Raw genomic sequence first — 16,189 nt, 5'->3', positions numbered from 1 at the left:
TCCGACCGTATTCTGTCCAGTTTTGGTCGCCACTCCTCAGAAGGGATGTGTTGGAGCTGAAAAGAGTCCAGAGAAGGGCAACTAAACTGATTAGGGGATTGGAGGACCCTAATTTTGAAGAGCACTTACAAGCGCTTAATTTATTCTCCCTGGAGAGGAGACACCTGAGAAGGGACATGATAGCAATTTATAAATACCTCAATGGTGATCTCAGCATAGAAAAAAAACTATTCAATCGCAAGCAATGCATGAGGACATGAGGCCATACAATGCGATTAGAGGAGAAGCGTTTTAACCTGAGGCTACGCAGTGGGTTTTTTACAGCAAGGGCTACAAGACTGTGGAATTCTCTACTACAAATGGTAGTAACTGCGGGAAGTATGGCTACTTTTAAAAGACTCTTGGATGCACATCTCAAGGAGCATAACATTCAAGGGTATGGGGAATGATTACGGCCACACACACCTACACAGGTTAAACTGTATGGACTATTGTCTTTATTCAACCTCTACTATGTAACTATAAAAAATTGTTCCTGGGGCTCCATATGAACCCTTGAATAGTGCAGTGTCACTTTAAGAAAACTGCAAAAAAACTGACCCACACTGCCGCACCAGCAGTACTGCAAGTCCCAGCCACTAGCACCGCAGATAGCAGGGTGACAGAGAAAGGGACCCCAATAGACATACCACCATCCGATATGGAGGAGAATAGAATCAGTCTGACTGTGCAGAGAAACAATCTTCACAAGAAGAGGAAGTACCTGGGTCATCACGAGAGTAAAGGCCTAGCTGCTCCCTGCTGTCCACGATTGTCAGATTCCAAAAAAAAGGCCGCCCAATGCATTCCTATGGGGAAACCACAACAATATGGCCGCCCATGCATTTCGATGGGAACTTCTGGAACAATGGAGCTGAACGGTTCTACATAAAAATGGCGGCCCCCTCGGCACGCCATGCAGTCTCAAAGGACCCCCTGAGAGGTCCAACGATCTAGTGGCATCAGGGGATTAACTCCCCTATAGGATCTGCTATAGGGGTAACAGCACGTTTCCCCCCCCCCCCGATGAAACCCTGTCGTTGACTGAGGTAGGGACCTCTATTATGGTGGGGAGGAAGGCCCTGGGGGAGCCAGGTACATACAGAGAAGCCAGGGGGAATGGGGGATACCCGAGGGCCGACATTCGCGGGGAGGGGCCCACGTCCGCCCCGAGACCGCCAGAGCTATGGAGGGACACTACTCACCATACTAACGACAATTGGGTGGGCACCACTCCGGACAGACTACCTCTCCACTCGGGGTGAGGGTGCTGATGGCAAAGGGGCATGCAGCGACTCAGGCCGAAGCAGATCGTACACGTCCCGGAGAGGTGTTTCACTCGCGGGCCAGCCCCCGTCCATCGGGGCTCTGTCGTGGCGAGGCCTAGTGCGGGGCTATAACCTGCACACGTTCGCTGGCCGAACTGGGAGACCGTAAGCATCTAGGATATCTAGTCTGAAACCCAGTCCGCCTGTTGATTGCAGTTCTCTTAGGAACATAACTAGCTAAAAGAATTACAATTTTAACAAAGGTTCCCTTTAAAAAAGAAAAAAACAAGCTAAGACCGAAGACCCAGACGGGAACTAGGTCTTATTCCTAAACTAGGCAAAAACAAACTGAATCCTATAGCAGAGTAAGAGGGTGTATGCCTGCAGGGACTGCCCCATAGGCGTGGTAAAGTTTTTTCCTGCATAGTGTCCTACTCCTGTAGGGGGCAGCATAACCCAATGGTTAAGAAGAATATGGAGCTGCGTCTGTCAATGATCGATAGAGAAATCTCATATTATAAGGTGAATTTCACTAAATCCACTATACTAGACTTAGGAATCCAAAACCAATTCGACAACACCTAATGGATCAATTACCCTAGAGATGGGCGGGTTATAACATACCTTACCTGGGTATATCCCTCACAAGCCAAATATCAGCACTAGCAGACACAAATTAAAAACCCCTTTTTTGAGGAGGTTAGGAAAGAACTTCTCTGACTGTCAAAATACAAACTTTCCTGGTTCCTGTTCAAAGTCTCCCTCACTGAGCGAACAAGTGCTTCAACCAAAGCGTGTTCCCCGCACTGCAGCGGAGGACTCCTCCTCCTCCCCATCTGAGTGTGCGTCCATGGCAACCATGTCAGGCTCTGAATCAGAAGACTGAGAGGGCATCGGCCATTTTTGAACATTACCTTGTGACATCATGAGATCAACTTTGGACGCCAAAGTTTCAATGGCTGCAGATAAAGAAGCTAGGGAAGTGATCCGGATGCACAAACAAGATCAGGGGTGAAATTTTCACCCTGGGACTTCTTAGTAGCAGAAATATAAAACAAGAACACTGGCCCTTTAAATTGCTGATTGTGGTCCGCACCGCGATCCCGCGCTGCTGCCGGAGTACACCTTTATATTGCTAGATAACTGAAAAAGCAATGTGTCTAAGGAGAAATGCCCAAAAAGCAATAAAACCCATTACAGTGCCAGAGAGAGAGAAAACAAACCGCTCTCCACGCTTCCACTGCAGCAACTGAAAGATGGCTGAAGGAAGAGGCCGAACAGCGCCCTGAGCTACACAAACATGGATGCCAATAGAAAGCATATGGAAAAACAAAGGGAAAATGACTGGCGCCCTTACAAAGCGGCTGCCCACATCCAACATGGCGGCAAAAGCACGCTATGCAAAAAAATGGCTGCTGCCCTTAATCTGGCTGCCCTCACCCAAAATGGCGGCCGAAAACGGGAGCCCAGGAACCACGGCCACCGCAGGAATCCACTAAAGTAAGCCCCATAGGACAAGGTAATAACCCTACACCCCCCCCACACAGTGGGTGCCGCAAGAGTGCCCCCATATGGAGCAGGGAAGCAGGATCCGTCCAGACCGGCCAGGGGGGACCTCACAGAGACTGCAGCTCTGACATCCCCAGGAGTGGGCCCAAAACGCCCCCCCCCAGAGGACTGTCCCAGGGACACAGGGGGTAGCATCACTCACCATACCATGGACCACGGGCTCCGCTCTGATACAGCTTGCCTCCCACCCTGAGTGGGGGTGCTGTCAGCCAAGAGGAGACGCTGCAACACAGGGCGTTCCAGGGTTGATGCGTCCCGGCGAGGAAAAAAATCCCCGCAGGCTCGTCCTCATCCGTCAGGGCACCGTTGTGGCGAGGCCTGGGCGGACTACAACCTGCGCAAGCTCGTAGGCCAGGCTGGGGTACCATAATGATCTAGATTATCCAGTGCAAAGCCCAGCCTGGCTGTCGCTTGTAGTTCACCAGGAGGATCCCCCTGACTAGCTAGCGTTAGTGAGTGAGAAAATAAAACATTTTTCAAAGAAAAAATAAAAACTGAGACCGGAGTCCCAGCAGGGTATCCTAGGTCCTACTCCTGAGCTAGGCAGCAAGAAACTGATTAGTAAGCTCTAAGTGTCTGAGGGTAATGTTGAGAGGGCCAGCCCCTAAGGTGTGTCTAGTTAAAGCTTTTTAATAAAGTTTCACTACCTAGCCTGCTTCTGCAGAGGCCGCCATTACCCAATAGTGATGAAACCTGGAAGAGGCTGCGTCTGTCAGAGGACGTAAGAGAAAGTATTCACCCCCTTGGCATTTTTCGTGTTTTGTTGCCTCACAGCCTGGAATTAACATGGATTGTTTGAGGATTTGCATAATTTAGTTTACAGAACATGCCCACAACTTTGAATATTTTTTTATTTATTGTGAAGCGAACAAATAGGACAAAATAACAGAAAAAGTCAATGTACATAACTATTCACCCCCCTAAAGTCAATACTTTGTAGAGCCACCTTTTGCGGCAATCACAGCTCCAAGGCGCTTTGGATAAGTCTCCATGAGCTTGCCACATGTTGCCACTGGGATTTTGCCCATTCTTCCTTGCAAAATTGCTCCAGCTCCTTCAAGTTGGATGGTTTGCGCTTGTGAACATCAATCTTTAAGTCTGACCACAGATTTTCTTTTGGATTGAGGTCTGGGCCTTGACTAGGCCATTCCAACACATTTACATGTTTCCCCTTAAACCACTCAAGTGTTGCTTTAGCAGTGTGTTTGGAGTCATTGTTCTGCTGGAAGGTGAACCTCCATCCTAGCCTCATATCACGCACAGAGTGGTACAGGTTTTGCTCAAGAATACCCCTGTATTTAGCACCATCCATCTTTATCTCAACTCTGACCAGTTTCCCAGTCCCGGCTGCTGAAAAACATCCCCATGATGCTGCCACCATCAGGTTTCACTGTGGGGATGGTGTTCTTTTGGTGATATGTGTTGGGTTTGCGACAGACATAGCGTTTCCTTTGATGGCCGAAAAGTTAAATTTTAGTCTCATCAGACCAGAGCACCTTCCTCCATACATTTTGGGAGTCTCCCACAAGCCTTTTCGCAAACTCAAAACGTGCCATTTTGTTTTTTGCTGAAAGTAATGGCTTTCTTCTGGCCACTCTGCCATAAAGCCCAACTCTATGGAGCGTACAGTTTATTGTTGTCCTATTTAAAGATACTCCAGTCTCTGCTGTGGAACTCTGCAGCTCCTCCAGGGTTACCTTAGGTCTCTGTGCTGCCTCTCTGAATAATGCCCTCCTTGCCCGGTCCGTAAGTTTTGGTGGGTGGCTGACTCTTGGAAAGAACATGGCACAACCGCAAACCTGCCAGATTTGATGGTACTCCTGGGGATCATCAAAGATTTGGATATTTTTTTATAACCTAACCCTGACTTGTACTTAACAACATTGTCCCTTACTTGTTTGGAGAGTTCCTTGGTCTTTATGGCAGTGTTTGGTTAGTGGCGCCTCTTGCTTAGGTGTTGCAGCCTCTGGGGCCTTTCAAAAAAGGTGTGTATATGTAATGACAGATCAAATGACACTTTCACACAGGTGGACATCATTTCACTAGTTATGTGACTTCTGAAGGTAATTGATTGCACCAGAGCTTTTTATGGGCTTCATACCAAAGGGGGTGAATACATACACACATGCCAACTTTCTGTTTTTCTATTTCTAAAAAATAATTTCACTTCGCCAACTTAGACTATTGTGTCCCCTGATCCTTCACATAATATTCAGATTAACAAAACATTGAACTTGGGGCTCTAATGTAACAAAATAGGTAAAAAGTCAAGGGGGTGAATACTTTTGCAAGGCACTATACTTATACCTACTAGTATTTGTAACTCTGTACGACTTTCTCTTAATACTCAATAAAAACTATTGGAAAAAAAAAAAAAAAAAGAAGCTTCCTCTACTCTGTCACAGTCTGAGACCAAGGTTATGGCAAACATTGGTCTAAGGATTGAACCCGCCACAGTAAAAAGATGGCGGACCAAGGATTAAGCCTTCCTATCTGCAGGATCCTGATAGGACAGTGTCCTCCACTGGAAGTAACGTGACTTTTTTCAGCCTAGAAACCTGAGAGTCCACCACCGGTGGCACAGTTTCTTTAAAAGGGAATCTTCAAAATGATATTTCCTAGCGAAACGCTTAGGTATCCCAGCCATGCGTTTTGGGGACCCCCCACTGACTAGCGACAATCTCATCAAAATAGGAAGTGAAAGGAAACACTTTAGTCACTCTGGATGGCCTGCGGTGGCTAAATTGCACCAGAGCAGCCAATGCAGCATCCGCTGAATCCTCCATTTTTTAAGTTTCTCGTACTGATACAGAAAGGCGAAGGGCACTTTTTGCCAGGTCTTTTCTGTAGGACCATGTCCAATTTAGACACTAACGATTTCAGGACCAACGTCATGGCCGCCATAGCAGAGTGGGGCCCTAAGGATTCCCCTCTGAGAGTGGTACCAGTGGTGAGATATGTTCTGCAGGCTCCAGGATACCCTGGTGCCACAGTGAGAGGAAAGATTCAAAATACAGTGGGGATCGAAAGTTTGGGCACCCCAGGTAAAAATTTGTATTAATGTGCATAAAGAAGCCAAGGAAAGATGGAAAAATCTCCAAAAGGCATCAAATTACAGATTAGACATTCTTATAATATGTCAACAAAAGTTAGATTTTATTTCCATCATTTACACCAGGGGTGGGGAACCTAGGTCCCGGGGGCCATATGCGGCTCTCAAAGTCATTTGGTCCGGCCCCCCGTGCAGCTGAGTCTGTGTCTCTCAGCTGATCTGTCAGAACTGTGCCAATGCTTCCTGTATAGTTCCGGCTCCATTCTGACAGTCTGAGTTAGTCACAGGTGGAGTGATATCAAATGCCCTCCACCTCTGACCAATACAGGAAACATTGCCTTTTCCTCCAGCGTGGCACCGCTGCTAGCCAGCATTTCCCGCCAGCAGCACACACAGCAGTACCAGCCAGAGCCAGCAGTACCAGCAGTACTCACAGCAGTATAAGCCAGAGCCAGCAGTACCCACAGTAGTACCAGCCAGAGCCAGCAGTACCCACAGCAGAACCAGCCAGAGCCAGCAGTACCCACAGCAGAACCAGCAGTACCCACAGCAGTACCAGCCAGAGCCAGTAGTACCCACAGCAGTACCAGCCAGAGTCAGCAGTACCCACAACAGTACCAGCCAGCAGTACCTACAACACAGTACCAGCCAGCAGTACCCACAGCAATACCAGCCAGCAGTACCCACAGCAGTACCAGCCAGCAGTACCAGCCTTAGCCAGCAGTACCAGCCAGCAGTACCCACAGCACAGTACCACCAGCCAGCAGTACCAGCCTGAGCCAGCAGTACCCAAGGCAGTACCTACAGCACAGTACCAGCCTGAATCAGCAATACCCACAGCAGTACCAGCCTGAGCCAGCAGTACCAGCCAGCAGTACCCACAGCACAGTACAAGCCAGCAGTACCAGCCTGAGCCAGCAGTACCCACAGCAGTACCAGCCAGCTGTACCCACCAGCAGTACCAGCCAGCTATACCCACCAGCATTACCAGCCAGCAGTTCTTTTCAAAACTTACCACCACAAAGTCGACTGCGCTCCAGACTGACCGACGCAAACCTGGAAAACCAGTTGCGAGTAGCAACATCATCAATACCAGCTAACATCACACACCTCACCAAAGTTGCAGCCATCACATTAGGGGTGAGTTAATTAAATTTTTGACCAAATATAACAGGCACATTAATAAGTTGATAATTTTGTATGGCCCCCGAAAGATTTTATAAATACCCAAATGGCCCTTGGCAGAAAAAAGGTTCCCCATCCCTGATTTACACTTTCAAAATAACAGAAAACAAAATAATGGCGTCTGCAAAAGTTTGGGCACCCTGCAGAGTTAATATCTTGTACTGCCCCCTTTGGCAAATATCACAGCTTGTAAACGCTTTTTGTAGCCAGCCAAGAGTATTTCGATTCTTGTTTGAGGTATCTTTGCCCATTCTTCCTTACAAAAGTGTTCCAGTTCTTTGAGATTTGTGGGCTTTTGGTCACGCACTGCTCTTTTAACCACTTTACCACCGGAGGATTTTGCGGTCTTCCGTCCAGGCCACTTTTTGCGATTCGGCGCTGTGCGACTTTAACTGACAATTGCGCGGTCGTGCGACGCCGTACCCAAACGAAATTGATGTCCTTTTTTTCCCACAAACAGAGCTTTCTTTTGGTGGTATTTGATCACCTGTGCGATTTTTACTTTTTGCGCTATAAACAAAAAAAGAGCGTTTATTTTGAAAAAATAACAATATTTTTAACATTTTTTTATATGAAATTCCCTCCAAAAAATATGTAAAAATCTATTTTTTTTAAAATTTTTGGCCAAATTGTTTTCTGCTACCTATGTTTGGTAAAAAAAATCGCAATAAGCGTATTTTGATTGGTTTGCGCAAAAGTTATTGCGTTTACAAACTAAGGGAAAGATTTATGTCATTTTTGGTGTTTTTTTTTTTAACGCGTAATGGCGGTGATCTGCGTTTTTTTTTTGCGGGACTGCGACATTGCGGCGGACAGATCGGACCCTTGATTGACATTTTTGACACTTTTGGGGGTACCAGTGACATTACTGCAGTAATCAGTGCTATATATATGCACTGTTACTGTAAAAATGACACTGGCAGTGAAGGGGTTAATTTTATTGGAGAGGGAGGGGTTAATGTATGCCTAGTGCTTACTGACGTGTTGAAGGGGGAGGTGACTGTGTGACAGAAGCACAGATCGGATGTCCAGCTATGCTGAACAGTCCGATCTGTCACTCCCTGTCACTATGGAGATCCGCCCGCTGTGTTTACACACAGCGGGCGGATCTCCAGACTCGATCCCCGACGATCGGGTAAGAGCAGCGGCGATCGCCGCTGCTCCTCCCCTGGCCCGACTCCCGCTGTGAATGAAAACAGCGGGAGCGCCGCCTACAGGGGGAGGAGTCCAGCGACGTAGGTCTACGTCGCTGGACGGGAACGAGCCACTGTGCCGCAGTAGCAGCACAGTGGCCGGTGGTAAAGTGGTTAAGGTCTATCTATAGATTTTCAATTATGTTGAGGTCAGGAGATTGTGATGGCCATGGCAAAACCTTCAGTTTACGCCTCTTGATGTAATCCCCCATGGATTTCGAGGTGTGTTTAGGATCATTATCCATTTGTAGAAGCCATCCTCTCTTTAACTTCAGCTTTTTCACAGATGGCATCAAGTTACCATCCAAAATTTTCTGAAATTTTATTGAATCCACTTTTCCTTCTACTCATGAGATGCTCCCTGTGCCATTGGCTGCAATACAACCCCAAAGCATGATTGATCCACCCCCATGCTTAACAGTTGGACAGAGGTTCTTTTCATTAAATTCTGTGCCCCTTCTTCTCCAAACATACCTTTGCTCATTCCAGTCAAAAAGTTCAATTTTAGCCTCATCGGTCCACAGAACTTGTTTTCAAAATGCATCAGGCTTGTCTATATGTTCATTTAAAAGTTCAAACGCTGATTTTTGTGGTGAGGACATAGAAGAGGTTTTCTTCTGATGACTCTTCCATGAAGACCATATTTGTACAAGTATCTCTTTATAGTGGAATAGTGTACCACAACTCCAGTGTCGGCCAGATCTTTCTGGAGGGATCGTGCAGTCAAACGTGGGTTTTGAATTGTTTTTCTCACAATCCTGCGAGCTGTTCTAGCTGATATTTTTCTTGGTCTTCCAGATCTTGCTTTAACTTCCACTGTTCCCGATGACTGCCATTTCTTAATTACATTCCGAACAGAGGATATTGACATCTGAAAACGCTTTGCTATCTTCTTATCAAAAAACCAATTGGTTCCCCTTTGGGTGGGACTTTTTAGGCACTTTTGATTCAAAAATTGCACATAGGTATAGATAAAACAGATATAACTTTTATTGAAAATAATTACACAAAATTGTAAAAACAAGGGCAAGCAAATTCATACATCACATTACACAGTTGAACTTCCACCATAGAACCCCCGGGTAAACACCCGACGCGTTTCGGAGTAGAGATACACTCCTTCTTCAGGGGTGCCCTGGGAGGGTGGTCTGTAAGTAATTAGTATATATATATAAATGTTATAGATAATACATATCAAATCTAGTTGAGATATTTGAGAAAAAGTAAATCAGAAAAAACACACTTACATAGTACACTGTGATGGTTGAGGAAAGAATGCCTGCCTGCTATGTAAGTGTGTTTTTTCTGATTTACTTTTTTTTCAAATATCTCAACTAGATTTGATATGTATTATCTATAACATTTATATATATACTAATTACTTACAGACCACCCTCCCAGGGCACCCCTGAAGGAGTGTATCTCTACTCCGAAACGCGTCGGGTGTTTACCCGGGGGTTCTATGGTGGAAGTTCAACTGTGTAATGTGATGTATGAATTTGCTTGCCCTTGTTTTTACCATTTTGTGTAATTATTTTCAATAAAATTTATATCTGTTTTATCTATACCTATGTGCAATTTTTGAATCAAAAGTGCCTAAAAAGTCCCACCCAAAGGGGAACCAATTGGTTTTTTGACTATATACCCGGGATGTGGCACTTAAGGGATCACTCCACATGAACTACTAATGTAAAATGCTATCTTCTTATAGCCTTTTCCAGCTTTGTGAGCGTCAACTATTTTCAGTTTTCTAGACAACTGCTTAGAAGATCTCATGGTGCCGATTGTTGGGGCAAGGTCAGATGAATCTGGGCATTTAAAACCTTTGAGATTGATATCAGCTGGTCTTCCCAGACGATGATTGAGAACAATCCATGACACTGGCAGGTCTCAGCCTTGCAAAGGGGGCAGTGCATGCTATAAATTCTGCAGGGTGCCAAAACTTTTGCAGAAGCCATTTTTTTGTTTTCTATTATTTTGAAAGTGTAAATGACGGAAATAAAATCTAACTTTTGTTGACATAGTATAAGAATGTCTAATCTGTAATTTGATGCCTTTTGGAGAGTTTTCCATCTTTCCTTGGCTTTATGCACATTAATACAAATTTTTACCTGGGGTGTCCAAACTTTCGATCCCCACTGTATATACAATAGGCTGTGAAAAAGGAAAAACCTCAGCAGCGCTGATACTCGTGGAACTACAAGTCCCGGTACCACTGCAATGGAAGAACAGGCTGGGAGATATCGCCCAGGACTCACCACCGTGTCTCAGCAGAGTAGGCAGAGAAGGAGAATGAGCGCCAAGCCTGCAGCACGCCGATCTGAAGGAACAGAAAATGGCCGCGCTGACACTAGAGGCTACCCGCCAAGCGGCACTCCACGTGACTACAAGAAAATGGCCGCAGTCTCTCAAAAGAAGAACCACCAAAAACATGGCCGCTGACTACGGGAAAATGGCCAACGAATCGCCAAAAGAAAATGGCGGCGGCGCGCAGACACCATGAGGCAAGCACACAGGGGGTCTTCAAAGGGATCCCCCACAGCACCCCAAGGTAGGCATCTGGCTGCTCACCAACACGAAGCGGTCCGGATGCGACTATATCTTTCCACCCCACCTAAACAGGCCCAACTCACCTCACGGAGCTGACAGATCACTATACACTGTTAAAATCACCAGCACACCCCACGGCAGTAGGGGAGTGAAGACCAAACAGTAACGAGGGGGGGGGGGGGAGAAATGTGGAAGGGAAGGACCATACCATTGAGCCAGGCGGGGGTCACTCCGGACAGATCACCTCCCTATATCAGAATGGCGGGTGCTGCGGCCCAGAGGAACGCTGCGACTCCGGCCGCGACCAGGTTGTGTGCGTCCTCGCAAGGTGTCCCTCATGTGGGACCATGTCGTGGCTGACCTAGGGTGGAGCTGAGGCCTGCATGCGCTTGCTGCCCAAACTGGGATGACTCTAAGGATCTATGATTTCCAGTGCAACACCCAGTCCGGCAGTTGATTGTAGTTCTCACAGGAAAAGCTTGATTGTAGAAAAAAAAAAAACTAACAAAAAGTAAAAAATGCCATTTAAAAGGAAAAAATGCTAGGATCAGAAAACCCAGCAAGGAGCTAGGACCTTACTCCTGACTAGGCAAAAAAAAACTGAGACCGTAGAGCAGGAAGTGGGAGTATACCACCTGGGACTGCCCTATAGGCATAGTTAAGCTTTGTTAACCGTTTTCCGTTTAGTGTCCTAGTCCTGGGATAAGCAGCATAACCCATCTGTCAAATGAAGATATGAAGCTTTGTCGAACAAAAGAGAAATTGGCATTTTCAATTTTTTTCCAATTCCCAATAAGAGGATGTGCTTCATAACATTTTGTACGATTAAAAAGTTTATTTTAGCCGGATTGTTTAGTGACACTTAACAAGGGCTGTAATTTTACTCACAGCACTCCATGCACAGGCAGTACACCTTGAACAGGTCCAGTTCTCCTTAACCAAATCATGATGGATTCCATAACAACCTATAAAAAATGACCAAAAGGTCTGTGAGTTGAAAAGTGTTTCTCTAAAGTACAATAAGTCATATGAGGAACAGAATATTGAGTAATAAAAGAGTAAATGTAAGAAGCTCACTTGCATGGACTTGTAAAAAGCATTTGGCACACGACAGCAGGGGACTGGTATTATCTTCTCCAATATAAGTGTTGACTGGCAACGGATCCATACTACTCTCACTGGGGGTAAAACACATTTCTGGAACAGCTGGTTTTGTTCTTTGCCCTTGTTTTGAGCAGGCCAAATCAGATAGGTGAGAAACCTCCTGTTGACAATGATCACAGGATTACCAAGGGATCACAGCATCCAAATATAAAATCACAAGAACATGGAGTGTCACATTGATCTAAATGTTAGAAACAAAGGAGCTGGTAACATTACCAATAAACAAGACATTTCACATTACCTGAGGGAAAGGAGAGAATAGAGAGCAGACTGCACAGTAAGGTTCTGTGAGAGCAGCCACTGAATTAAATTTTCTCTCTGCTAAAAAGTTTAAAGGCTTGTTCTTCCACAAATGTGACAAAAGGTTTGGTAAGGTTTCTGGGTCCCCAGTTTCTTCCTCACCAGAGAAAGGGATAGAATCTGAGAAACAAGACAGGAGGGATAAGGTTAGTGGCTTAGCAGAAAATACATTTCCTGTTGAACATATTGCTAAGTGATTTGACGGCCTTAAAGCAGAACTCAAACATATTGGCCCTTAAAAAAAAAAGGAATTTTGACTTGCCTATAAATTTCATATCTTTGAGCACAGTATAGGACACAGGCTTGATATTCGAAGACCTTGAGTTGTAGGCTGGCACCTTCAGGTGACTGGACACTGGCAAAGCATGAAGTCCTGTCCCCTGGGCGTACTCCTACAACCCTTTTTAACCTCTTTACGACCGCCCGCCGCATATGTACAGCAGCAGGCAGTCGCTCCCAGGAAACCAGCACTGCAGTATCACTTGGTGACGTGGCGAGTCCCATAAGTGCAGTTCAAGCTAGCACAAGTAGTGGCCCGCAGCCATCGAGAAAACAGGCCCGTACAGCCCATAGTGTCCTCCCTGATGCACTGGCAAATCCTGATTGGCAGCCCGCAGATTCTGCAGTGCCCGTACTTCCCCCCCCCCCATTCACTGCCCAACCCGGAATTCTGGTGCAAACAGCCAACTTTACTCCCTTTGATTTTTACCAGCTGTTTTTCACTGAAGATCTTTACAGATCTATTGTGGACCAAAGCAATTTATACGCTGGTCAATATATCGCCACAAACCAAAATTTGACCCTTGCCAGACCATTTGGCTGGAAACCTATAACGGTTTCTGAGTTTAAGACTTTTCTGGGCCTATCCCCCAACATGGGCATAACTAAAAAGAGTGAGTTGCAGTCATATTGGTCCACTGACCCAATTCACTATATGCACGTGTTCTCTGCTTCCATGGCCAGGAGGAGATACGAGCAAAATCTGCGGTTCATGCACTTTAGTGACAATGAACTCTGTCGTCCTCGGGGAGACCCTGGATATGACCGGCTAAACAAAATTCGGCCCATTGTAAACCACTTCAATATTTTTTTTGCAGCCTTGTTTATCCCCCAACAAGTTGTCTTCATTGATGATCCCCTGTTTAAGTTTTCTGGCCACCTTGCTATCAAGCAGTTTATCCCCAGCAAGGGTGCCAGATACGGGGTCAAGCTGTATAAGCTCTGTGACAGGGCCACAGGCTATACATTTAGTTTCCGTGTTTAGGAGGATAAAAATAGCACTGTGAAGCCCCCCCCCCCCAACCGCCCAGACTACATAGGGAGCAGCGGCAAGATTGTGTTGAACTTGGTGTCACACTTATTTGGAAAGGGGTACCATTTGTACATGGACAAATTTTATTCAAGCGTGCCACTTTTTAGTCACCTGCTTGAATTTCAAATTGGCACATGTGGCACCGTGCGACCTAATCGCCCGGGCTTCCCCCAACGGCTTATAGATTCCCGACTTAGTCGGGGGGAGAGAGCCTGCTTGAAAACAGACAAATTGCTTGCAGTGAAGTGGAGGGATACACGGAATGTTTTCGTTCTGTCCTCCCTTCAAGCAGACACGACGGTCCAAATTCCTACGGCAACTGGTGTTTTGGAGAAGCCCCTCTTTGTCCACGAATACAAGCCTAATATAATGGGAGGGATAGATAAACAAACGTCCAATCAGTCATTTCCTGCCCCATCACCCTAGAGATAATAGACAAAAAACACGTAGGCTGTAAAGAGGGCTATATCGGTGCTGGACCAGCCGCTATGAGAGACAAAGATCAAACAAGATCCCCCAATGCATTTTGGGGGGTCACTTCCGGTGGAAAAGTGTGGGATCAGAGAAAGCTGAGAACACAGGATCAGAGGCAGCGTGTGTGAGGAGGCAGCGTGTGAGAGGATCAGAGGAAGCTGAGAACGCGGGATCAGAGGCTGTGTGTGTGAGGAGGCACCGTGTGTGAGGAGCAAGCGATTGTGTGAGGGAGTGAGTGAGAGCTGTGCGGTGCGGTGAGTGAGATCTGTGCGGTAGTACAGTAACCCCCTTCCCCCCTTCTCAGAGTGAGCGGAAAAACCAGACCCCCCCCCCCCCCCGAGACAGCGCTCCCAACCCCCCTCCCCCCTCATACACTGAGACAGAGAGAGAGACCCCCCCCCCACTAGCTGGCTGGCTGTGACAAGACCAGGAAGTGACAGAGGAGGGAGGCGGGAGCAGAAGACTGACTGACTGAGGGAGGAAGGAGTGAGGCATCGCTGACAAGCACTGTAAGTATCGGCTTAAAGGTACACAGGGACACACACTTGGTAAGTTAAGACTGTGGATGTAAGTAAAGACTGTGATTTGATTGTGACTGAAGACTGTGACTGAGGGTGTAGGGTCGTACTTGAGTCAGCGAGTACTGTGTAGCTGAGTATCAGTGAGTGCTGTGCGACTGTCTGTGCTGTGCGACTGACTGTGCTCTGCGACTGACTGTACTGTGCGACAGACGTGGTCTGCGACTGACGGGCCCTGCGATGGACGTGCCCTGCGACTGACGTGCCCTGCGACTGACGTGCCCTGCGACTGACGTGCCCTGCGACTGACGTGCCCTGCGACTGACGTGCTCTGTGACCGACTATCCTGCGACTGAGTGTGCCCTGCGACTGACCATGCTCTGCGACTGAGTGTCTGTAAGTATCTGTGAGTAAAACAGAGTACCAGAGGGTGAGAAAGCAGAGTTAGGAAGCTAGGAAACAGCCACACAGGACAGATTTAAATAACTGAATCCCCATTAGATTCGATTAGTAGGTACAATGTCTGGCGGGTGTGGAAATATGACTCAGTGTACATCTTGTGGTATGTATATGTTCCTCGATCATGAGATCGAGGGCGAATACAAATGCACAAAGTGCAAGCACGTTGTTTCCCTGGAAGCTCAGGTCCTGAATCTAGGGAAGCAGCTGGCAACACAGACATATGTCCATACTGAAGGAGAGCTGGGATCGTACCCATCAGGTGCAGGCTGGGGCCTGCACAGAGGTGGGCGGAGTGACGGAGGTGCAGGCATTAGAGCAGAGTAGATGGGTGACAGTTAGGAAGGGTAGAAGGGAAAAAGGCAAGGAGGCCGATCCTGGGTTGGAGCACCCCAATAAATTTGCCCCGTTGCGTGATGTTGGGGAAACCAGTCAGGGAAAAGCATTGCTGGAGCAGAGCGACGCCCCTAGCTGCAAGGGGAAGAACTCTTCCAGTGAGGCCGGGAGAAAGGGAAAGGAAAGACAGGTGCTGGTGGTAGGGGACTCAATCATTAGAAGGACAGACAGTGCAATCTGCCACAAAGACAGTGAGCGCCGAACAGTCTGTTGTTTACCGGGCGCTCGGGTTCGGCACATCGCGGATCGGGTGGACAGATTACTGGGTGGGGCTGGGGAAGACCCAGCTGTCATGGTACACGTGGGTACCAATGACATAGGCAGAGGAAGATGGAGAGTCCTAAACGATTTCAGGGACTTAGGCGCTAAGTTGAGGAGTAGGACCTCCAAGGTAGTATTTTCAGAAATACTACCTGTACCTCGAGCCACACCAGAGAGGCAGCAGGAGATTAGGGAAGTTAACAAGTGGCTGAGGAGCTGGTGTAGTAAGGAGGGTTTAGGGTTCCTGGAGAACTGGGCCGACTTCTCAGTCGGCCACCAGCTCTATGGTAGGGACGGATTGCACCTAAATGGGGAGGGTGCAGCCGTACTGGGTGAGAAGATGGCCGAAAAGTTAGAGTGGCTTTTAAACTAGGTGATGAGGGGGAGGGTACAGATGTAGAATTAGCCAGTGGAAAGCAAGATTTAGAGGGCACAAATGGGGACATTAG

The 16,189-nt window shown here is 47.1% G+C and overlaps 1 protein-coding gene across 1 annotated transcript in view; it reads right to left on the bottom strand.

Moving 5' to 3' along the window:
- The window catches only part of LOC309559900 (lysine-specific demethylase 4B-like), a 630,996-nt gene that overhangs the window by 186,995 nt on the left and 427,812 nt on the right, over window positions 1-16,189 (bottom strand). Inside the window, exons 12-14 of the mRNA XM_082263341.1 lie at window positions 12,262-12,440; window positions 11,934-12,120; window positions 11,745-11,821 (exon numbers count right to left, since the gene is read on the bottom strand). Of these exons, the coding sequence (XP_082119467.1) occupies window positions 11,745-11,821; window positions 11,934-12,120; window positions 12,262-12,440 (443 nt within the window). The remainder of the gene's footprint in view (window positions 1-11,744; window positions 11,822-11,933; window positions 12,121-12,261; window positions 12,441-16,189) is intronic.

This window comes from Pelophylax lessonae, assembly GCF_965119305.1.
Source record: "Pelophylax lessonae genome assembly, chromosome: 1".
Lineage (NCBI taxonomy): Eukaryota > Metazoa > Chordata > Amphibia > Anura > Ranidae > Pelophylax > Pelophylax lessonae.
The sequence above is the reverse complement of the archived record's forward strand: the minus strand, read 5'-3'. Positions and strand labels throughout refer to the sequence as shown.